The 25866-nt window shown below is 36.6% G+C and overlaps 1 protein-coding gene across 1 annotated transcript in view; it reads right to left on the bottom strand.

The window, feature by feature from the left end:
- KAT6A (lysine acetyltransferase 6A) overlaps positions 1-25866 on the bottom strand; it is a 115172-nt gene that overhangs the window by 13147 nt on the left and 76159 nt on the right. Inside the window, exons 9-13 of the mRNA XM_032413331.1 lie at positions 12564-12679; positions 5567-5708; positions 3930-4091; positions 2758-2851; positions 586-817 (exon numbers count right to left, since the gene is read on the bottom strand). Of these exons, the coding sequence (XP_032269222.1) occupies positions 586-817; positions 2758-2851; positions 3930-4091; positions 5567-5708; positions 12564-12679 (746 nt within the window). The remainder of the gene's footprint in view (positions 1-585; positions 818-2757; positions 2852-3929; positions 4092-5566; positions 5709-12563; positions 12680-25866) is intronic.

Below are 25866 nucleotides of genomic sequence, written 5' to 3'. Positions count from 1 at the left end.
AACAGCCACCATATGAGATAGCTAAGAAATACGAAGTTGGACAGCTACTTCACACTCAATGAGAACAATGGATGAAGTGATTTTAACCATTCACTGTCTCACAGTTCCCACCTCTGGAATTGCTGCTACTCTCCTGTACCCTATCTCCTATCCTCCATCTTTCTAGCCCAATGCCTCCTTCCTTTCTCTGTGATCTCTTCCCAACCCCTCTAGATAAGGGTGAGCTGACCTTCCTTTGACCTACATTTTACTTTGTACCACTTAATATGGAAATAAATCATGGGAATATTTTATTAGACATTATTTCTAGAGTTGTTACCTCTTGTATTAAAGGTGCTGCCAACATTAGAAAAGAAAAGCTTCAATAGCTTAGGTCTGAAAGTTAGAAGGAAGACCAGAAAATACAGTTTAAAAAAAAAAATGCAGTCAATGGTATCAAATATCACAGAAACGAAAATGGTGTCTCAGGATCACCAATGTACTACTTGTATTAGTTTATGCCCTTTCACTGATAATCTGGCTGCCTCATCCAAACACTTCCACCTAATTGTCTTTGGAAAGTATACGAAGGGATGTGATACTCACTGGTCACTACGGAAGTCCAGCATTCGTAGGTGGTGGAGTGTGGAAGTAATGTCTTGAGGGCAGATTCCAGTCAACTTGCTTAACTTCTTAATGCTGATTTGCTTGTCATTTTGGTGATAAAGGCACTCCAATATTACACTTTTCCAGTAAGCCATGTAGGAAAGACGACCTAGATCGGATAATGGTTTCTCTGGAGACCCTGCTTGGCCTTCACGCTTTGATAACAAATAACCTGAAGAAACCCCCGAATCACAAATATGTCAGAGAGCCTAAAATAGGCTAATTCACCAAAATAACAATTCCCTCTTCCACAACCAATCTAAGTAGTATAGGCAATAATAATGTCAAGGGTAAATTCCTTCAAGAAAAAGAACAAAACTGAAAAATTACTTCAACACAGATTTGCACAAGATTATGTAATTTGTATACATTGAACCTTAGGTTAGTATTACTTTGTCTATACTTACTATAAATCACACTGTTAAAATAAATCAGAGGACTTCATATTAATAGGATGCATTAATAAGATTAAGGCAATAATGCTTTTTATTTTATGGGGGAAAACCTCCCTTGCATTTTTATTTGGACCACCAGATAGCAACAGCTATATCTGAATTGTTAAACAATACAAAAGAATGCCTTCATTTTTACGTAATCCTATCTGTTAAGATCGTGGTTCTTCTGTGAGTGAATCAGATGACAATTTCTCACTTCAGCCAAAGCTCTCCTCACAATAACCTCTTACCCTTAAACTCTTAGTGAGCAAGGATGTCAGCGTGAGGGTGTCCCTGTGAGTGTATGGTGGTATCTGTTCTCCTGTCTAGAGCAGGACTCTCAAGAACAGAAAAAGAAAGGCATAAATTGGGGCGCCTGGGTGGCTCAGTCGTTAAGTGTCTGCCTTCGACTCAGGTCATGATCCCAGAGTCCTGGGATCGAGCCCCACATCAGGCTCCCTGCTCCGCGGGGAGGCCTGCTTCTCCCTCTCCCACTCCCCTCGCTTGTGTTCCCTCTCTCTCGCTGTCTCTCTGTCAAATAAATAAATAAAATATTTGAAAAAAAAAAAAAAAGAAAGGCATAAATTCTGAGAGCATCAACAATGGAGATGGCAGAAGAAATGCAGTTTTTTGTCATCAAAGGAAACTACTAAAAAGCAGTCTGTGAATGGTAATGTGGGAAAATAGATTACATTAGGAAAAGCAAATGAAAACAAATACTGTAATCATAGATTGCTGTTTGTGTATCTCAAAAGTATAACTAATTAGTATAATAAAATATTTTCCCCTAACTTTGCTACTTAATGGCATAACACATCCAAACATGAGTCCTACTTCAAAACAATATATTGATATTAAAGGAAATAATCTGAGTTGTACTCTCTACTACCAATCTAAGAAGGCCAAGAAAACGTACAAAATAATCAATGGCACATATTTCCAATAAAATATGGTCAGGAGTACAGTCTAAGGCCAACTAGAATAAGCTGAACTGGTCCATCTGAGAATTAACTTCTTAACACTGGTGATATAATCATCTGATATTTAGAAGAACTGCCTGTATCAAAATATTCCCTCCAAAATCACTTTGTTATAATCAATATAAAATTTACTATAAGCATATATTTACTTTCTAAGCAAGACTATCAACACGTAAAACAAAATTCAAATTCTACAATGACTTTTTAGAGCTGTTTGGCTTTCAATGTTTAAGTCAGATTAAATTATTTCCTATGCCATTTATTTTTAAGATTTTTTTTAAGGTGCACTGCATATTTTAACCACTAGGTAGAGCCCGTAGCTAAAAAATGATGTACGCATTTTCTCTGATAATTAGGTAACAAATAAGGTGAGTGCTGTACTTTACTGTACTAACTTACACAATGTATTGAGTATTGCTGTGAGTTAGAATTATCATGAAACTAAGTTCCACCTGTAAATTAAGAGTTGAAAATTCAAAGTATTTGCAACAGATCATAAACAGTTGGTGTTTGGTATAAGCTAAATTTAAAAATATTTTATGTCCAATCAAAAGAAAAAAATTCATGACTTTAGGTTTTAAAGTCCCATACTGTGACGAAAGATACTAGCAACCAATAAATCATCTGCAAATCTCTAAAAATATATATATACAGGAGGTCCACAAGAAGAGATAATGAAAAATTATTATAATCCTTACTGAAATCGATGAGAAACCTGCCATAGCCCTTACGCTGGTATTGGGGAAGAATCATTATACAGGAAACGTTGTACTTCTGTTGGCAGTGCTTTTCCTGGTAAAGAAAGTTTTAAAACAACATGCGAGTAAGACTGAATAGTAATGCTAATTATTAAGAAACAAAGACTAACAGTCAAAACCACAGCCCTGGTCCTTTGAGAATAGCATGCACATCAAGAAAAAAAATACCCCACTGGGAGGAGACAGGACAATGTTAAGTCATTGCCATTACCCACAAAGCAACCATCCCAGGAGAATAAAAATGTAAAATAAAATTATGCCATCTAATACCATCTGCAACTCAAAGACAGTAGGCCATTGCCTAAGATGAGCAGAGGAATCTGAGTCCCAATCAAACTGCAAAGCTATAAATGATGAGTCAGTGTGGCACTCCAGAAATGGGAAAACTCATCTACCACTTCAAAGACTCTCTTATTTCCTGGTCTGCTGCTACACAGGGCAGTCCCATCTCCCCATCGGTTGTATCTAACTTCACAAAAAACAATCTCAAAATGTTGGGTGCAGACCCTTTTAAAAATCAGGCAATATATACAAAATTATACTTAACTTCTGAAATAGACAACTAACAGAAAGCTGGTACTCCCACTTAACTATTTCATACACTCAGATTTTATCATAGGATAGCTTAAATAAAAGTACATCTTTTATGTTGTTTGACTACAAAAAACACCTTTTGTTCTCCCCAAGAGAATGGAAGATTATAGGAAGGAGAGAAAATACCCGTGAATAAAAATGGCTTCTTATTCTTATTTCTATTCTTCAAATTTAAACTAGGACAAGAAGATTTAAAATGAGAAAAAGCTCACAGAGGTATTGACTGTGTTTATTTCACAAGTTCTATGTATTATTACCATGGGACTAGAAGTCATTTAAAAACTTTTCCTCTTGAGTATAAACGGCAGCTCATGTTCCTAGGAGAGTACAGTCTGTTGAATGTTACTAAGCACCTTCGAGCACTTGGTACATTTCTGAATGTTCCTTCATTTTCCTTTCCAAAAAGCTAGATGGTACCCAGAAGGTGCTGCATTGTGTAGTGTCTCCTAGTGACAACTGACAAAGATTGTTTCAGATTCCCATGTGAATTCAAACAAATTTTTAGCTGATATACTTACTTTAGAAAAGTAGCCAACAAGGTGGCAGCCCTTGACATCATTCTGTGTTAGTACATAAAAAAGAAATGGCTCCACGTCGTAATAGAGTGTTTTGTGGTCAAGAAACAACTTTGCCAAGAGACACAGGTTCTGACAATAAATGGTACTCACATTCCCATCAACCTAGAGGAAAATAATAGAACAAAATGATGAGGAAAGTGGTTCTTTAGTTCTAGAATAATAATACACATCACTTACAGATACCTGTGAGTATCCATAGTCCAGCCTAAGAGAAGCTGTCAGTGATCAGAACCTGGAAGCTATCCTTTCAACAGCAGAATTAGGGTACCTGCTGTTTTAAGACAACTAAACATATAAAATACTCTACTTCAACAGAGTACGATTAGCTAGACAAGGAAATGATGACCCTTTTAAAAATTGCATTTTCTGCTTTTATAACAAGACTGGCTGCAGTAATACCTCAGATGGCAAGCTGACCTGATTCATTTTTTAAAGTAATTCAACAAAAGATCTAAAAGCAACCTCTTCTAAAATACATTTAAGTAAAACAAGGTGTAACTAAAGTCTCTATGCCAGCAGCCAGAAGCAATGTAGTCTGACCGCCATAATCAGATTTACCCCAAACAAAGCTATTTTCAGGAGTATGAACTATGCCAGAGGCACCAAGCAGGTTCCCTAGGTAGGAACCTGGCAAATGAGGTATTTCTTGGAACCGGGTTGGCCAAGATCAGGAGCACTGCAGTGTATTTCTCCTGACACACACCTGTGTTGTTGGAGTCGCCAGAGCTTGCTCTTTTATGCAAATGCCAATGGATGCCCACATTAAACCCTATGACATTGCTATTTCAGGACTGAAACCTCCTCAACAATTTCAGTAACTTAATAGTACTTCTTTTAAAATACAGAGCAACATATGCTTAAGGTGAGAAGCAGTCTGCTCTTGGGTATTCTGAAACATTGTAAACCACACCCTTCCTCCTCCCCCCAAAGTGAAGAGCTCCACTAGTGCTCCCCTAAAATGAAGGTGTAGGGAAAATCAAGAAAGTTAGAGACTGAGCAGATCCCGACAATCTGAAATTCTATCATCACAGTCAGTAACAGAGATGGATACATGGCAGGTACTCAAATTAACACCTGGCGATGACACCACAGAACTGAGGCTCAAGAAACCCATGACTGACAACAGAATCACAGACATAGCCTAAGTCATATCATCATGATGAAGTGAAAAAAAAATATTTTTGTATCTTTACAAAGTAAGATTTACTACAGCTATTAAATATACCTCTACAGAATATTCCTTTAAGTAGAGCAAGAGAAATTTTTTCATTTAAATACCATTTTATAGATTCTAAGATGCAATTTTATCACATCTAAACATAAACAATCAGTTGGCATTTTATAATCAAATGGAATCCTGAGTTATAGAATAATTTATTCTGAGATCAAGCTGGTGTGACCCTGGTACCATTTGGGTTGGCCTAATTCTGCTTCTCATAACAGCTGAATTATCGGACTCAATCGTTGAGTACAACAGTAAAATAACATTTCAAAAAAATCCAAGTACAATTAGACACAGTATAGGTAGCACTACATTCGAAATGATAGGAAGACAACTATAAAAACATCTACTTTACCTCAAAGACAGAAATATTATTTTTTCTGTAAATCTCATTGGCAGGAGGATGGAACCAACCACATTTCTTCATGTGCTGCTGGAGAATAGTTCTACTTTTCATATATTTTAGACAGAATTCACAAAGATACAATTTAGGCAGCCTGTAAATAATAATTAAACAAAAAAAGACAGGGCTTTTTATAAGACTGTAAACTTTCACAACTATCCTTTTTTGACTCTCATTACTACTCAAGTAAAAAGGTGGAGAATGTATTGTCATCCCCATTAATCAAATGAAAGAGAGAAAACAAACTAAAGATAAAACTAATTTGGTTAACAGCATCCAACTAATTAACAAGGAGGGCAAGGGTGAGAAGTAAAGATATCCAATTCAGTGATCTTCCTATTAGACTAACACTTCCCAGGCTTTTTTAAAATTTACCCACTTGGCAGACAATGAAAATCTCATATTCTCCCCTCCTTGATAATCTCTACTAAGTAGAAAATAAAACCTACCTTCAGAACACCCAATAAGTGAAGAAGATTTTTGTCAAGGTATATATGCTGTCTTCCTTTATTTGATCATTTATCCATTTTTTTCAGAACAACATGGGTTTGGACATCCACTCATATGTGGATTTTTCTTGGTAAATACAGCACAGTAATATAAATGTAACTTCTTTATGATTTTCTTACTTTATCTTCTCTCTAGCTTACTTTATTGTAAGAATATAATATATAGTACATGTAACACAAAATATGTTGACTGTTTATGCTATTGGTAAGGCTTTTGGTCAATAGTAGACTATTAGTTAAGTTTTGGGGGAGTCAAAAGTTATACATGGATTTCTGACTGTGTGGGGAGTTGGTGTCCCTAACTGCAGTGTAGTTCAAGGGTCAACGGTACTACTGTGTGTCAGACCTTGTGCTAGGTGCACTAGGTATAGAGTGCTGAATAAAATGGATATAAAGTGGGTATTATAAAAGCAGACTTTATACATCTTTTTAAGTATAAAACTATAATAATACATCTTTTCAAGTTAGGGCATCCACTATACTACCTCCTTCCTTCGACCCCTGAAATTCTGGCTTTCCCTCTGGTTAAATATCCCATTAAATTCTGCAACTTAAAAGTCTATTATTCAACAAGTGAAATAAAAGTTCAAATTATTCTTTCAGATGTTCTGTTATGAATTTATATTTATACAATAGTCAAGCTATTTTAGCAGTAATTTAATAGGACTTCTTTACAATGTCTCGTTTATGAGGAGCTAGGCAAGAGTGACTGGATCAGTTCATAAAGTAATGGAAATAATATAACCTAAATTAAAAGTCAGTGGCTTTTATACCTATTTTAGTGTAATCCACAAGACCATGTGGCTCTTCTATTATAAAATACACAACTCATTTATCCTCAGCACAGACTTCCCTGCATCCTGAACTGTGTCTAGAACTGGACATGCCTTGGTAATCTGAGATCTGATACTATCATTAAAAGCTACATATACAAAAATACTAGATATGATGACAAAAACCATAATCCAAACAAATTACTGCATTTTCTCTCAAATAAAGAAGTATTGAAGCTGAAGGAAATTTTAATAAACCTCATTAGTTTAGTTGCTATCAGTGTGGATAGCTATACTTTAAAAAGATTACACTGGAATTAAAGAAAAAAGTAGATTAACACACAAAAATGTCTAATTTGTTAAAGTGTGAAGACTACACTATTTTTTCAAGTACCACTTTGGAGGCCACTTTAAAAACATAATTATATTTTATCTGAAAACATTTAACATTCAACTGAGGCCTTTGCCAAGGTGTATTCATGGAGCTCTAGTCCTGTATGCAATAAGTGTTTCATGCTCAAATAAGGGTGGAAAAAGGCATGTATGTGACTTTTTTCCTTCTCCCTTGGAGATTTACAATGTATATTCATTCTTCCTACACAACCTCACAGCTTACTTTTAAAACTGTCATTCACAGCACACTAAAAGCTTCCAGGGAACTGCTGAGGTATAATATTTCTAAGTGTCTACAATATCTAATACTGGTTTCCAAAATCTCTCATATTAGACAAACCAATACAACCTGAAATTATGGCATTAGTACAAAAGTCATTTCAAAACAAAGTACTGAGTAAAACAAATAATAACTGGCATTACAAATCGAAGTCAAGAAACAGGAGCCAAGAGCACTGAAAAGAAAGATTTCCTAGGTGACCCTTACTTCCTTTGCATGCTGCCTCAAATTCTACTACTCAGAGAAGGAATGGCAGTAAGATAGATAGCTTTTTTTACCACCAGAATTAAAAAATCTCAAAACGAAATGGCCCCAATTATAAACTTCATTATCTAATGTGGGCACTAGATATACTTAAGAGTCTCAGAGCCGACCCACAACTGCCAGACTATTTTCCTGAATATGTGGATTTTGAATAATTTCTTCTTCTGAAAAGAAAGGTAGAAGGAAGTTCTCCCTGGGTAATTAATGGCATCCTCCTTCTTCCAACTACCTTACCTTTATTTACCGCTGCTAAATTCTCAATGAGCAATTTTACCTTGTTGCAACATAAAGATATAGAAGAATCTGTGAATACGGTTTCGTTTTGAGAGCTAAATATTACAACTAAATATTCCCTACAATGTGAATCTGAGCAACATAAACAAAATCCTGGGAAAAAAGGAAGGGAGGGAAGAGTGACAGACCACTGAACTTTCCAGATTATGCTAAAGATAAATGCCAACGTTAAAAGCATCCAATTCAACTTTTAGGTCCTGGTACAGAGACATGAAAATAAAGTACAACTTATTTTGTAAGGTCTAAGAAAGAAGGTCTAATTTTTAAAGCTCTCGCAGTAAGCAAGTTGTTCAAGGAAATCTAAGAAGGAATGAAATCTATAAAAAAATTACTGCCAAGTCTTATCTGGTAAATTGTAAGTTCATGCTATTTCCCTGAATAGCAGGATGTGTGATAGTTTCTTGATTAAAAAAAAAAACAAACTTCAGCAAATCTTAGTATCTGAAAAATAACAAAGTAAAAGCAAGCATCATAATCTACTTGATTCCAAACTCAGTTCTTGCTGAAAACATTTTAAAATAAAGCCTCTTACTTTATTATAACCAAGCCCACTGGGATGACACTGTTAGTCTAAAGGGAATCATCTGATAAAACTCCTAGAAAAACAAAATGTTTTAGTACAGTACATATGGCTGAAGTTCTTTCACTGAAAAAACACATCATATAGAAAGAACATCAGATTACATGCAATGAAGTATAGTTATAGAGAGTATGAATATTCTTAGCCCTAAAGAATACTGCTGGGTGCTGCTTTTTGTCATTGTCTTTCTGACAGAGCACCTAGGCCTTGACTATCAAATAGGTGTATGGTCGCTCTGATCAATTGCATCATGAGGTGTAGCTTCTATACCTGAAATTGATTCTAGAGTCAGCCACTCTGCTGATACCCTAGCATGTGAAGGCAGGACTGGGCCAAAACTGTACGCACTTTAGAAGCATTGCTTCCCTTACTTCTAGGATGATGCAAATATTCTTCCCAGGAACTCCTATGACGTATCTTCTTGGCTTCTGAACATTGCCCAAGATAGTAGCAATTTGTGTAGTCTTTATAATATGTCTACTTGTAGTAAAATTTTAATACAACAAAAGAAACTCTATCAAATATTACTTAAATCAAAGATCACGGTAAAAGCCATGTGAGATCAATGTAGATACAGATGCTATATGGAGTAGTGCAAGCTTGATGGTTAAAGGTTATGGCTATGTGGTAAGAGAAAAGTGAAACTAAATCCTGGTCCTGCCACTTATAAACTGTATGGTCTTGAATATGTTTGCAGGGCCCTGGTCTGGAAAATGAAAATAGTAATATCTACCTCTCACAGAATTATTCCATAGATGTTTAGTCCAGTACCAAGCTCAACGATGGTAACTAAAGCTACTATTAATTTATGATTAATACTATGAATAGTTTTATTCTTTCATTCATTTTATTTCATCATTTAATGGTCACCCAAAGACCTTAAGGATGCTGGGCTTTAGTAACTGGGCCTGTAAGTAATCTATGCATCAAATCAAGTCAGGAACAGGATCAAAAGGGAGAGGAAACTTCCCAAGCTACTTAATTACAATCCTTTAGGATTTCAATATGATCTCCTTGCAAAAAGGTTATTATGAAATAAGTTCTAAACAGCTCAGGAGTAGGATATCCCACGATCACAGTCACTCCTGCCTTCAGCCCATCTATGTCATGTTTTAGGGGATTCTCTATGAAACCTGTTTGCCATATATGAGCATCACATGGCCCTGTTGGAGAAACTTAGGGTTAGAACTCTGGTTTATACTATTCAATGTCTAAGACTTAACCATACTGCCCCAAACAAAGCAGCATTATTGGCTTCATTGTTGTTGTTTCATTTTGTTTTGTTTTTTAGGTCAGAGATGCAAGATTACTTAAAATACAATGCACACACAAATATCTGGATATTATGGGATATAATGCACAATCCCACTTCCCTTTTAAAAGATTTTCCTTTTGGGATCTTTTCTATTTGCTGCAACTGTTCTGTTCTTGCATTCCCAAAAGATTTTCCTTTTGAGATCTTTTTTATTTGCTGCAACTGTTCTGTTCTTGCATGCTTTGGGATTTTGAGTTTTTTAAGAAGTGTTCAAAACCTTGAATATTAAGAAAATAACTTAGAAGTACTTTAGCACAGAGTAATAAATAGTCATTAACAAAGTAAGGCCCTAGGTTTTTTATTTGGAAAACATAAGGTCTCTAAGCATGTTAGCCAACTCAAGTTTAACAGAACAAGCCCAAACTCATTTAAAATTAGACATTTTTTTTTTAAATGTAACTAAGAGAATTATGAATGAAGAAAAAGTCATAATTACTTAAGAATCTATTAAAGTATAGAATATTTTTTGATGGAAAATTCAGGGAACACTCCACAATGGATAAAGAAATGTACTAAATGTCTAAAATTTTATTTAAGAAAATGTCTAAAATTTTATTCAAGAAAGTTGATAAATTTTACAGTTCCTATCCCATTGCTGCTTTCTACTATGATTCTTATTTATTTTTCTGTAGGCAATGTTTATTAAGAATAAACTGATAACCAATTCCCTCAAACCTGATAAAGAGATCAGGTTCTAGTGACAATCTTATCAGAATAAAAAACATTTTTAATGAAGCCTTTTCATATCTTAAAAGACAACAGCCTCATGGTTCCACTCTCATTCTCTTGAAAAGCAAGTGCTGAGGCTGACTCTCTAGTATCATCTCTGAGTAAATTTCCTCTCCTCCCCTTGAGTACAAGAGTCAAGGTGCCTATGGTTTCAATCTCTCTGTACCACAATCCCTGCACCAGCTGATAAGCACGCACACTGAACAAACTTTGTTGTCTAAGTCGAGCATGCTTTTTTGATTTGGACAGCTTGCAAAGAGTTCACTAAATAAATGATAATAATTATTTCTTTAAACCTAATGAAGAAATTAATTCCTCAGCATATTTCTTCTTGATCCTGTAATTATCTGAATATCCAGAACTCTTGAGGAATTGCCTTGAGTACCTGAGTTCTGTAAGTAGTTGAGGAATTTCCTGCCCTCTTTTTTAAAATATATAAATATATAATCACATATCATGTAATCTTCTTTTAACAACGTGTTAATTTTCGTTTTCCCATGATATAAACAGAGTGCTGCCTTACAGATCTAACACAGCGTTTAGGGCTAACTAACCCTACAATAACTGGCTCTCAAATGCTGTTTCATGAGCTTGTGTGTTAGCTTCCTGAAATTTTGCTTTCTCTTTTTTTTTTTTCCCCCAGTCACTGAGGTCTGTGTCCATAATAACATTCTCACTCCTGTTTTTTCTACGTCTGCTTACATCTGGAAACCAGTTATCAAATTATGTGGAAAGAAAAAGTAAAAACAATACTGAGTTTTAGTTTGTTTTTTTTAACAAATATACTAGCTTATTCCCAGCTTCTGGAAATAAACCATGTTAAAGCACTCTGTATACTGTAAAGCACTAAATAAATGTTATAATTACCTGTGCTAATATTTTGGACTAGCAATGTCACTAGATAGGTAAAAAGCCACATAATGAGAGTACTCTGAACATGTGTTTAACTCACAGAGCACTTATTATTCCTTACAACACTCTGCTAAATGGGAAACCTGAGGCATAAGTAGTTTACAAATTAAAGAGAACATTAATGTGACTGCTACACTTCAAAGTTTAATTTTTTGACCAAAACTTATTTTTCAACTCTTTTAAAAATTTCAACCCTAAAGGAAAAAAATACTATCTGACATTATTGAGCACTTATCTCCTAAGTGATTTACATGTTTTAACTCAATTTAATGTTCACAATAAACCCTATGAGGTGAATACTATTTTTACCCCCATTTTGCAGATGAGGATACTGAGGTACAGGCTAGTTGGATAACTTCTAAGGTTATACAGCTTATAAATGTCAGAATTGAGTCATGAAACCAATTTGGCTTTACTAAAAATGCTGCCTCATCCCAAAAAGCTGGTGACTGATTACTTTTTATGTCTTGAAACCCAAGCCATTTACATGTAATATTATTGCATACCATTTGTCCAATTATTCCTGGGAAAACAAACCATTCACTAAGTTTGTTAAATTATAAAAATTTAGACAAAAGGCTACTCAGTGGAACTTTATTTATACTTCAGTAGTGTGAAGTATGAAGGCAAATTTCTCTTAAAGAAAAAATGTTTCCCTGTCGTTCTGACCATGTGTCAGGTTTCCAATTTTAAGTAACAGCTTTTGGACAGGTTACAGAAAAGAAAATCTAAAGCCAACTGGGATTAAGTGGCTGCCAAAACATGCTGCTGCTATGGACATTTAAAAGCCACCAGTTTCCTCAAATGTATAAAGATGAGCGGACTAAAATGTCCCCAAGATCTAGTGTTGGGAGTTCTATGAATCTAAAAATAGAAGGTAAAGCGTTTCTCAAAACATACCTTGAGTATTCTTGAGGATATGGGGAGGAGTACCAGGTGTGAATTTCATACTTCCCAAACTCAATGACAGAGGGACAGCGGACTTGTGGATCAGGGGGACCAGTCACTCCAACTTTCTGTGCAGTCAAAAAATACATCACAAAAGTTAGCTAAATTAAATCTACTTAGGGGATAGATATTTTAAAAAGCTGAAATTAAATGTTGTCCTCTCAGGATTCCAAAGAACAAAAAAAAGCCAGGAACAAACTAACAAGTTGTGAAATAAGCTGTATTATTTTTTGTAAACAGGGTACTCGAATGGAGAACAAAAATGATTATACATCTTTTAGAACCAAATGCAACTGGTGTCATTCCATTTTCCATATTTAATAAGACTGCGAATATTTTCCGCAATTAAACTCACTCCCTTAATGACTTAGTTGTTAAAGAGCTGCTGGCATTTGGGGATAGAAGACAAAGAATAATTTTTAACAAGGAGGGAGAAGGAGCTCTGAACACTTGCCAATGTCATACAGACAGTGCCTTACCAGACAACAGAAACGACCCACTGAACATGTGAGCACATAGAGAGAAAAGAGTGACTATTTGGTTTGGGAAGGTAGGTAATATTAAAAGAATATGACAAAACAAGTACCAAAAGTCTTTAATTCATTTTACACTGCCCCTAAAATCCCCTTCATTAGTAGCTCTTCACAGATTTAACAACAAAAATACTTTTATACACATACTGTTAATCCCTTTTATCTACCTTCTGTTCATAACGAAAACAATCTCTATGCCCCTATCTCTGCAAAAACCTGAGCCACATTATCTAAAAGAAGAATAATTTGTAAAGCCTTTATGACTTCCACACCAGCAATTTAAATATAAGCCACTGCTGATGACTACAAAGATCAGGTTTTAAAACCTTAAATTCAAGAGCAATTTGATTTGCTCTATAACCAATAGAGGAATAGATGCATACATATATACATGTATATGGGTGAGTATATTATGTATATATTACATATTTATCATGGATACCCCCAACATTCATTTAAGATTAAGCATTGGGGCGCCTGGGTGGCTCAGTTGGTTAAGTGTCCACTCTTGGTTTCGGCTCAGGTCATGATCTCGGGTTGTAGGATTGAGCCCCCCCTAGGGCTCCGTGCTCAGCTCACAGTCTGCTTGTCCCACTCCCTCCCCCTCTGCATCCTCCCCCACTCTCTCTGTCTCTCTCTAAAATAAGTAAATAAATAAAATCCTAAAAAAAAAAAAAAAAAAGACAACATTAACACTGACTTAAGAAAGAGTTAGAATTTAGCCCAAACACAGTATTAATAACCCTTCATCAAAAGAATAACAAACATTATCCTTCAACTTTATGCTTTAAAACCAGAGAAATTTATTAAAAGTCTCTTGTTGGAGCCCACAGACAGACACACCTCCACACACCCCTACACACTTTCTAACAAAACAGAAAAGATCAGATACTTTTATTCACTGTTCTATGTAAATACATTTAAGGAAGAAGGCTCTTCACTAATAGGAGAACTCTCCCTGGCCTTTCTAACCATTTTCTTTTATAAAAAGGCCAAGGGATTTATCTCAGGTTTCATACTGGAATACAGCCAAGTGAAACCTCAACCTCTTCCTTAGACATCTCAAAACAAAAGACAAACATCTATTAGTTCGATCAATTGTGTTATGACACCAAGGAGTACTGGGGCTCTTCCAAATGCAAAAATCATTAAAAACAAACACACAGGAGGGGAAGAATGAAGGGGGGGAATCGGAGGGGGAGACAAACCATGAGACTGTAGACTCTGAGAAACAAACTGAGGGTTCTAGAGGGGAGGGGGGTGGGGGGATGGGTTAGCCTGGTGATGGGTATTAAAGAGGGCACGTTCTGCATGGAGCACTGGGTGTTATGCACAAACAATGAATCATGAAACACTACATCTAAAACTAATGATGTAATGTATGGTGATTAACATAATAATTAAAAAAACAGACACACAAGACAGGATTAAAATAAGATTTTTTCATTTCTCAAAACCAAAATAAAACTTGTAAAAAGGCTTTAAAAACACTATTCTTTAAACTACATTCCAGAATCAAGTATTCTAATTCATAAAGTAGCATCTTTTTATTTATTTATTTATTTATTTATTTATTTATTTATTTATTTGACAGAGAGAGACACAGAGAGAGAGGGAACGCAAGCAGGGGGAGTAGGAGAGGGAGAAGCAGGCCTCCCGCTGAGCAGGGAGCCCGATGCGGGGCTCGATCCCAGGACCCTGAGATCATGACCTGAGCCGAAGGCAGACACTTAACGACTGAGCCACCCAGGCGCCCCCATAAAGTAGCATCTTTTAACCTATCTTCACAGCTCAAAATAACAAGAACAATAGTATAGAAAGTATCAGAATAACAAAATATCAGAAAACAACTTCCTGAGCCAAGGATCAAATACAAAGCACAGAGGTTGAAAAGATGCACCTGCTGAGGCACTGCCTGTCCTTTGAGAGCTTTCCCATCAGCTGCCCGTGGCTCTTCTAGGCGGATGCCCAATGTAAAAGTGGATAGCCAGTTCCAGTATAACTGTTTGCACATCACCGCAACTCAGAGAGTCTGTGTAAAACTAGATTCACGGCAGACTTCCCCACCGCCTTTACCTATCCTCACCTTTCTGCACTGTGAAATGGCTGGCACATGCGCTCATCCACCTCTGTCCTCCACCACCATCTCCAACTCCCTTATGAAAGCCTCAAGAGCCTGTGTACTTCCGTTTACTACGGTTTACAAGTTAACAAAGGCTCTCTGCAGTGAGGAAGCAACAGCTGCATCCAAACCACTCATTAACTCAGTCCTTGCCAAAATCAAACTGTCAAATCTGAAATGAAAAGCACCAGGGTGGCTCAGTCAGTTAAGCATCTGCGTTCGGCTCAGGTGGTGATCTCAAGGTCCTGGGATCCAGCCCCCCACCAATGGCAAGCTCCTTGCTTCACAGGGAGTCTGCTTCTCCCTCTCCCTCTGCAGTCCCCTCAGCCCCCCACTTGTGCACTCACAAGTGCGCTCTCGCTATCTGTCTCAAATAAATAAATGAAATTTTCTTTAAAAATCTGAATGACAAGGTTAGTTTTGCTAGGTTTTATTTTTAAATTTCAGCCAAAATACTCTCTCATTAAACATGCAGCTTTCTAAAGCAGCAGCTATCTAATATAATCAAGAACGTAGGGCCGCCTGGGTGGCTCAGTTGTTAAGCAGCTGCCTTCAGCTTAGGTCATGATCCCAGGGTCCCCCATGTCGGGCTCCCAGCTCAGTGGGAAGCCTGCTTCTCCCTCTCCCTCTGGCCCTCTCCTTCCCCCTCCCCCTGCTTGTTTTCTCTCTCTCTCAAATAAATAAAATCTTGAAAAAAAAGCACCAAAAAATTTTTTTAACTAGAATTCTGCCACTTTGTGCCTCCTTTTCATTTGAATATGCCAACATCTTGAAAAGATGACATATATTCCAAATCAGAATGGACCTTTCAATCTAAGAAAGGGTGGGGGGCACTAAACCAAAAGGTAACTTTAAATATGCCTATTCTAGATAATAAAACTTTTATTATTAGCAGTTTATGAGAAAAGATTATTACTCTTCTGCAAATACTCCACCTCCACCAAATGACTCTAATTCTAATTTCCAATACACAGAAGCAACTCTTGCAGTACCCTCCAAGTCCAGATCTGGTTCAAACATGAAAATTACAATTGATCTACAACTGATAACACAGTTCCGCTCCCTTCCTCTTGCCTTCCATCAGATAGCTCCCCCTCAACTTTCCCTTTCCATTCCCCATGGAAGAATGGCATTTTGAAGTGGGAGTGGAGGGCGGGAGTGTACCCTTATTATTAAGTATGAGAATGTGAAGTGTAGGGAAAGAGAGGTCTTTCTGCTATTTGAACATTTTCCTATAGAAACACTCCAATAAAAAATAATTCTGTTCATTAGGGATTAGAAGTTGCATGATGAAAGAGATACATAAGAATGAGTTCACATACTCCAAAATGGAGGGAGCATGAACTTAAAGAATAAAAAGAATCAGCATTTGTGGAGCCAATACTGTGCCAGACTGTTATCTCATTTAATCCCCACAGTTGGCTCCTCAAAGTAGAAAAGAATTTGCCCACTTCATAGATGGGAAAAAAGGCTCAGAGAAGTTAAGAGGCAAAAAACTTCAGGAAAGGAACATCAACAGTGAAGAATAAAGATAGAAAAGAACAAAATGGGAGGGCTGAGATACAAAGCACGCACTGCCCTTCATTAATTAGTTAATGTTTTGAATTCCAAAAGTTTTAAGTTTTTTTGAACTGGAGCTTAGTTTTCCAAAGAAGTGAAGCTACCAGTTCACAGACTCTTAGCTAAAACCCTTCACACAGAATGTGCTTTGGAATCTTGAATTTTTCTGATTTTAGCGAAGTATTACATATGTATCTGAAATCAACAGCCCCGGCAGGATTTGGGGCAACACTCCATAATCAGATACACTAATATTTCTTTAGCAGAGCATATGAATATTCATATTAAATGGGATCAGTAAAGAATATGTATGGTCTCATGTGAGTTCATACCATGTTTTGCCAACAATTCTGTTTAGTAAGTGAGATCTTACTGTAAAATGAGTTATATATATATTTTTTTCATTCTCCAAAGAAGATATACAGATGGTCAATAAGCACATGAAAAGAAATCACTAATCATTACGGAAATGCAAATGCAGACTACAATGAGCTATATTACTTCACACCTATTAAGATGGATACTATCAAAAAACAGAGAATAACAAGCGTTGGAGAGGATGTGCAAAAACTGGAATCCTTGAGCAGCGCTGGTGAAAATGTAAAATGGTGCAGGCACTGTGGAAAACAGTTTGGCAGTTCCTCAAAAAAACAGAATTTTCATATGAACCAGTAATATATAGAAGAATTGAAAGCAGAGACTCAAAACAGGTATTTGCCCACCCATTTTCATAGCAGCATTATTCACAATAGCCAGAAGGTAAAAGCAACTTAAGTGTCCATCAGATGAATGGATAAAACATTCATGGTATTATACCAAGTGATAAATATACATATAAATTCCGGTAAGGGAATTCTGAATAAACATGGATGAACCTTAAAGAAGTTATGCTAAGTAAAGTAAGCCAGACACAAAAGGGCAAATATTTTATGATTCCACTGAGGCCTACCTATAGGAGTTAAATTCAAAGACAAAAAGTAGAATAGTGATTGCCAGGGACTAGGGGAAGGAGAAAAGGGAAATTATGGTATAATGGGTACAGAGTTTCAGTTTGGGAAGACAAAAAAATTCTGGAGATGGATGGTGGTGATGGCTGCACAACAGTGTATACACATACTTCATGCCACTAGACTGTATTCTTAAAAATAGTTAAGATGGTAAACTTTATGTTATTTTTATTTTACCACAGTAATTTTTTGTTAAGTTTTCAGGAAGCTGGATCTCAGAATTGTAGATGTGATTACAGACTACTTCCTGTCTCTTTCTTCCCCAATGCCCTTTTTGTTCCTCTACACTCAGATATTTCCCTTGTTTTACCATTATATACTGATAAAGTCTAGGATTTTATCTTCAGCCCTATTATCCTTTCTCTCCATAAGACCTCTCTAATCCAATGACCCTACCAGTTTTTCACTCTCTGTATGCCCTCCTTATCCAGCTTAGATTCCAAGGTCTTTTACTGAACTTCATCTTTGCATATATCCTTATCTTCCCTGCTTTTCTCCCGATGCAACAATAAAATCCCAACTCTGGTTAAATTCACATCTCCACATAATCCAACATCTGAATATGGTTAGAGAAAAACACAGAATCACACTGACTGTTCTCAATTTATAATTCTTAACTAACCTCAAATGGGCCCTTTGATGCTTCTCTAACTCTATTCACTCTCCCATTTTCCTTAAAAATTACTTCATACTTTTTCCTATCTCCTCAAGCCTCCAACACCTCTTAGCGCATCTTCACTTTCAATCAATGCCTTTGCTTCCTACTACACTAGAAAACTAAGAAGCAGTCAAAAGAGAACTTCCACAGCTTTCCAAAGCCACATCTGCATGTCTACCCTCTGTGCCCACAAAGCCCATCGTTCCTTAATACTACAGCTCAACTGTCTGTGCTCCCATATAAAGTAAGTGCCTCTACTTGCATATTGGACAATTTTCCCTTCCCTCTTTTGCATCATCAGGTTTCTCTCCACTAGATCATTTCTATCAGCATATAAACAACAGTTATTTCTTCCATATTTAAAAAAATGGGTATATTCTTTTGCCTTCACATCTTCAACCAACTATTCTTTCTCTGTTCCCCTTCATTGCAAACTACATCAAAAGAGTAGCCCCATATTACTTCTATAACCAATTTCTCTTCTTCCATTCCTTTTTGAACGAGCTCCAATCACCTTCCCCTTCCCTCATGGAAACTGCTTCTCAAGTTCACTCCCATGTTACTAAATCTGATGTTCAATTTTCAGTCTTCAATTTACTTGATGTATCCACAGAATTTTCCATTCCTTCTTTCTTGAAGTAGTTTTTTCTCACTTCGTTTGTAAGGAACCAGTATCTCCAAGATTTTCCTCTTCCACTGGCCATTCCTTCTTTCTCCAATTTTTTTTTTAACTTTTTTTTTTTTTTTAAGATTTTATTCATTTATTCATGAGAGACAGAGACAGAAAAAGAGAGAGAGAAGCAGAGGGAGAAGCAGGCTCCCACGGAGCAGGGAGCCCGATGCAGGACTCGATCCCAGGACCCTGGGATCATGACCTGAGCCGAAGGCAGACGCTTAACCGTCTGAGCCACCCAGGCGCCCCTTTCTCCAATTTCTAAAAGTTGGAGTACCTCAGGACTCTGAGCTCAGAGCTCTGCCCTTTCCTTTGGTGACCTCATCTAGTCTCCTTCCTTTTAGTACCACCAACTTACTGACAAGTTCTACATTTAAATTTTTGGCCCAGACCTACGTTTTGAACTCCAGACACACATATCCCACTGTCTACTTGGTATCTTCTCTCCTGAATGCCTTATAGGAATCTTAAATTCAATGTGTTCAAAATCAAACTCCTGACCTTTTTTTCCTCAAACCTGCTCCTCCATAATTCCTTATGATCCCGTAGTCATCAGCATATCCTAATGGTCTTCAAAACATAATTCAAAACCTTCAAAACATAATCAGAACTCCAATTCTACCTCTAACACTATGTTCCAAACCCCTGTATCTCCTACTTGGATAATTCTAATAGCCTCCTAAGTTTCCTTGTTTTTGTATTTCTGCCTCAATCTACATAGAAACCAGAGTAATCCTGTTCAAACTTAAGTTACTCTTCTACTCAAAATCCTCCAAGGGTTGGTATCTCACTCAGAGTAAAAGCCATAGTCCTTATAATGACCTAGAAAACCCTATCATATCTGACCTCCCAATACCTTTCTGTCCTCTCATCACCTAATTTCTATTCTACCTCGTACTTACTCGGTTCCAACCACACTGGCCTTCTTTGTGTTTCCTTGACCATGCCAAATACAAATCTCAATTCAGGGCCTTTGCATTTCTGCTCCCCTGTCTGGAATGTTATTCCCCCTGATACTCACATGGTTCATTCTCTTACCTCCTTCAGGTCTCTGTTAAATGTCAGACAGTCCCTAACCCAACAATTTAAAACTGCACAAATCCACCCTTTGCCTCTGAATTCTCTCTCCCTCCCTTGTTTTTTCTCCATAACACTACCACATGGTATACTATTTACTTTAACCTAGCCCCAACCCAACTGTAAGCTCCTAATGAGGATTAAAAAAAAAATCTGTTTTGTTCCCTGCTGTATCTCCAGCACCTGGCAGATGGTAACCTGTACTCAGTAATACTTATTGTTAAATGTTATCTATGATAACAACCTCAGCTACTACCTACGTAGTTTCATCTATCACTTGTGTGCTGATAACCCGGCATATCTCCTACCTAAAACCCTCCTGATCTGCATATCTATATATACAACAGTCTACAGCAGTCCCCCATTTTAGATTTCATATAAGCCCCCAATTTATGTAAGCAAGGTCTCTTCTTCTATCAAAAAAGCTCCTCTTTCCACATTTAGTATCACCCACTCAAAACAGAAGAACACTGGGAGATTTATCTGGTTCTGCCCTCTCCTTCAACCCCAACTCCCAACATCCCATCTTTCCCATTCTATCCTAAATCTTTCTCAAAATCTCTGCCTACTAGATCTCCTCTACCTTCATTTGGGTCCTAGTCACTTTTCATTCTGATTACTGTAATCACTGGATTGGTAGATGTCCTTGTTCATGTCTTATTCAATCCACTGCTCACTGTATCACCAAAACTGAGTTTCTAAACACAAATACAATTATGTCACTCTTTTTAAAGTCTTCAATAGCTCCTCAAGAACTATTTAACTACTTGAAAGAACTCCTGTAACTAAAAAATAAAGTACAAACTCTTAACATGAACCATGGGACCTGTGTGATCTGGTCCATACTTACCATTTCAATCTCATCTCTCACTTGAACTCCAGCCAAACAAATTGCACACAACCCCAAGGGTTCAATAAGCTTTCTCAAACCCAAACTGTTCTTTTTGAAATGCCTTCCTCCTCTTGCCCAATAGTAAATTCTTACTCATTCCCTCAATAACCTGCTCAAATATCACCTCTTCTATGAAGACTCCCCTAACATCCCTAGACAGATACCTTCCTGTTCATTCTCATTTCATCTTATGTATATCTCTATGGCAGCATGATACCATGAACTAGATTAAGAGTTAAGGATCTGGAGTCGGACTGCATGGGTTCAAATATTGATTCTGATACTAACAACTATATGACTCTAGGTAAGACATCTTTCTAAGGCTTCATTTCTTCATCTGTAAAACAGGAACAAGTAACAAGGTTGTACTAAATGAAAAAAACTTATATATAATGCTGTATGTAGTACCTGGCACACAGTAAAAGGGTATCTATTACTAACCACATAGCTTTGTTTATAAATGTCTCTTCAACTGGAGAACAGGGACACATTTTCTATTTATCTAAGAATTTCTAGCACCTAGCACCAACTAGCAGAAACTCACATTTATCTAGTGCTCATTATATGAATGATACACTAAGCACTTTGCAAATATCAACTCATTCAATCCTTTCAACAAATCTATTAAGTAAGATCACTCAGCAGAGGTAGGATTTGGACCTGTGCAGGCTGTTTCTAATACGTAGGCTCTTAACCACTATCTTAATAAATAATAAAATTGTGCTAAACTGTCAAAGGAATGAACTCAAAATACATTTAACTAGCCTTTAATATATGACTTGTAATTAATGGGCAAACGCCTAAGACACTAAAGCAAGCTCCCACTCCCCATCTCTAATTTCACCAGTACCAAAGAGAAATCATTCCAACAACAAAAAAGCAGTCACGGGTATACCTTTAAATCCTGGCATGCCAAGACTAATGTCCTCTTGCTAGCTTTTTTTTTTTTTTTAAAGAGAGAGAGAAGGCCATCTGGTATGGAAAGGGAGAGAGCATCTTAAACAGGCTCCACACCCAGCTCAGAGCCTGATGTGGGGCTCAATCTCACAACCCTGAGATCATGACCTGAGCTGAAATCAAGAGGCAGATGCTTAACCAACTGAGCCACCCAGGTGACCCCCCCACTACTAGCCCTCCAAAATTCAGCCCTATACTAGTTATTCAATATATTTCTTACCATTGCCCAACAAAAATTCACTCTGTTTTATCTATCAAACTAAATACAAGCAGTTCTTGCTTTATATGGTGCCATGTTAACTCAAACTTATGAATATCTAAACTGAGATCAAATCTCAGTCACCACAGAAATGTATAAAGAATGGACACAATTCTACTCGGCACATGTTTCCATTAACACAGTACCATGCAAAGCAAGGACTATCTGTACCATGACACCTTTATGAGCAACTACTGTGTTTTCTACATCATCTCCACAATGTGACTTGCATATATTAGGCCCTCAAGTATTTGCTGATCTGATGGACCAATAATCACAATGTCTCTCATATTTATAGTTGTCATTTATTCCTGAAAGCTCAACTTAATATTGTTTCTCCTACCTGGTAAGCCCTCATTCTCTCCATTATACCTAAATCTGAATCATCCCTGAAGTCTGCTTCTTTTGTAATCATCTCCAATCATACCAACTCTTACTAATCTTAGTATACTCTGACCATATGGAACATTCTGTATCATTTAATATAGCAATGACTTACATTAATTCCTATTCTTATGTCACTATTTGCTGTTTATCTTCTATGTACCTTTCCCTACTTGGATTTAGTACATGCCTTATGATTTTGATGCCTCTATAACTTTTTTTTTTTATTTTAACAGCGTAATGCAGGATGTTATTGTGATTAAGGGCAGAAGATGTGAAGCCACACAGGCCTGAGTTCAAACTTCACTTCTGCCATTACTAGTTATATAACTTCAGGAAAGTCACTCAACTAAAAGTCTTGGTTTCCTCATATGTAAAATGGTAATAACAATCCTTACCTCACAGGATTAGGAGAGTTGCTGAATCTAATTTATTCCATTTCTAATAACTGTCTAATTCTTTATGCAAAGAAAACGATTATTTTAACAGCCCACACAGATTTCAAAAAATGCTGTTAACTTTCTACAGCCATACCAAAAAAAAAAAAAAAAAAAAGGCAATCAAATTCTTCAAAATTAGAAAGCATTAAAATTAGTACAGAAATATAATGTGCTATTTGGTGATATCTTATGTAAAAATCATTGTATATATTCCAAAAAGGCTATTATGTTCCAATGGGATGAGCTGAATACAAATGCTTCTTTCTGGTGATGGAACTTTAAAGAAAAATCATTTCCTCCAGGCCCATAAGATTACTGTTGAAAAAAAAATTCCAAAACAAAAGACTATACTACTAATTTCTCATACTTTTTTCTTTTCAGAGGTGGCTCTTTTTTAGTGAATGTATTCATTGTACAGCTAATGAAGAAACATAGTACCAGATAAATGATATTCTTACTTCTCCTGAAATTAAAAATCAAAACCAATTAATAGATGGTCCTTTTTTATAAACATTTCAATAATTCTTGATTCAATTAGATAATGCACCATACAAAACTTCATTACTCAATAAAATCACGATGAGCAAATGTTGGATTTGCTTTTCTGGGCGTATTTCTTAAGATGGTAAGCTCTATAAGAATAAAAACTGTACCTTACTCATAGCCGCTAGACCGAGCACAGTTCCTAGAACCAAGATGGCATGCAATAAATGATAGGTTGTCGGTTGGATGAATTCAAAAATTAATTCCAGTATCACTTATCTTTTACTGGTGCAGCTGTGAGATCACCTAAGACCCTGTAATCTTCCTGCAATGTTTTTGAAACAAACTTTGAACGAGCTTCTACTAAGCCAGATCTAGTCTCTCAAAAATTACTTCATGTATTATTTTTGTAAATGTTTTCAAAACATCATATAATCTAAGCAATGGTAACTTTTTCCCAATTGGCTTCAATCCACTTTCTCTATTTCATGAAGTCAGAGAACCTGGGAGTCAACCCCGGTGTCCTCTTGCTCCTTCAAACAACACATCAAATCTATCACCAAGTTCTGCTGATTCCATCTCTAGAATATATTCTAAATCCATCCACTTCTCTCCCATTTCCACTGCCACCTCTCTAGTCTAAGCTACTGTCTTATCACTGAAAAAGCCTCTAAATAGCGTTTCTGTATTCCACTCTTGCCTAATTCTAATCCATTCTTCATATAGTGGCCAGAAAAAAAAATTTTTAATGCAAATCTGATCCTGCTATTTCCTTGCTAAAAATCACTCAATGGTTTCCTACTACAATTACAATATAAACCCAAATCCTAACTAATGTCCTCAGCCTATCTCTCCAGCCTCATCTTGTGTGACTCTTTTATTCATTGTACTCAAGTTACACTGGTCTTCTTACAGTTCCTCAAATTTACGAAGTTCTTATATGCCTCAAAACATTTACACAGGCTGGAAAATTCTCCTCTCTAGCTCTTTGACTTGCTGACCTTCTACTCATCTTTTAGGTCTCTGTAAATTATTACTTCCTTAAAAGAGGAATCCCAACCTCCAGCAATCTAGATCAGGAAGCCCCTGTTATAATCTCTTGCTGCATTCTTATTTTCTTTCTATTACCTATCAGTTTGTAATTAAAGATTTATTTATATGACAGTTTATGTATACGACTGTTTATTGTTTTATTGTCTCGCTCATGAAACTGAAAGCTTCATGAAAGTTGAGTTTATGTCCAAAAAAAAAAAAGTAGAGTATGTCTTTTTGTTCACCCTACAGCTCTCATATCATGCCAGGCACATGAATACTAAATCAAAGAACCTCATGGAGAAATAACACCACCATAAGAATTTTAGTTCACTGCCAATGAAAATAAGCACAAATCAGAATTCAAAAATCTAGCTGTTTATTTCCTTGGTGCCAGATACACACATGGACAATCACAAGTTTAATAAAATGCTGGAAGAAACACACAGTTAGCTAGATTACTGTTGATACAAATTTATAGTGTCTCCACTGGGCCTCAGCAAGGCTCAGCATCCCTTTTAACTCTTTCTAGTCAATCTTTCTCCTCACACTGCTACTATTCCAACTCCTGCCAACCAGACATTTAGAAAAAAGGAAGAGCAATCCAGACAGAGGGAGGAGTAAGTACAAAGGCTCCAAGGCAGGAGGGTGCTTGGTTGTCTGAGAAAGAGGAGTCCTGTGGCTGGAGTCAAGTGAACAAGGGCCTGAACAAGGGGAGTAGCCAAAGAAAAAGGCAGCCATGAGATGCTACTGGGTCTTAAAGATAAGGATAAAAACTTTGTTAAAAATTCTAAGCAAGTGCTCGCTTCAGCAGCACATATACTAAAAATTCTAAACAAGACTGAAAGACATTAAAGGTTTTCTGTGCAGAGGAGTGGTATGATCTAACTTAAGTTTGAAAATATTTACTCTGGCCCCTGTATAAAGAATACAGACTGGATATTGGGGTGAGGGACAAAAGTAGAAGCAAGGGGATTAGTCTAGGGATATTACAACAGCCTAATCAAGAGATAATGGTGGCTTAGAATAAGGTAGTAAAGGTAGAAATAGATAGAAGTAGTCATATTCTGGATATATTTTGAAAGTGGAACCAGTAGGATTTGCTGATGGATTAAATATGGAGTATGAAACAGAGAGAGAGAGAGAGAGAAAATCAAGATACCTCTTTGGACCTGAGC

Source organism: Phoca vitulina, unplaced genomic scaffold (assembly GCF_004348235.1).
Source record: "Phoca vitulina isolate PV1807 unplaced genomic scaffold, GSC_HSeal_1.0 scaffold15, whole genome shotgun sequence".
NCBI lineage: Eukaryota > Metazoa > Chordata > Mammalia > Carnivora > Phocidae > Phoca > Phoca vitulina.
The sequence above is the reverse complement of the archived record's forward strand: the minus strand, read 5'-3'. Positions and strand labels throughout refer to the sequence as shown.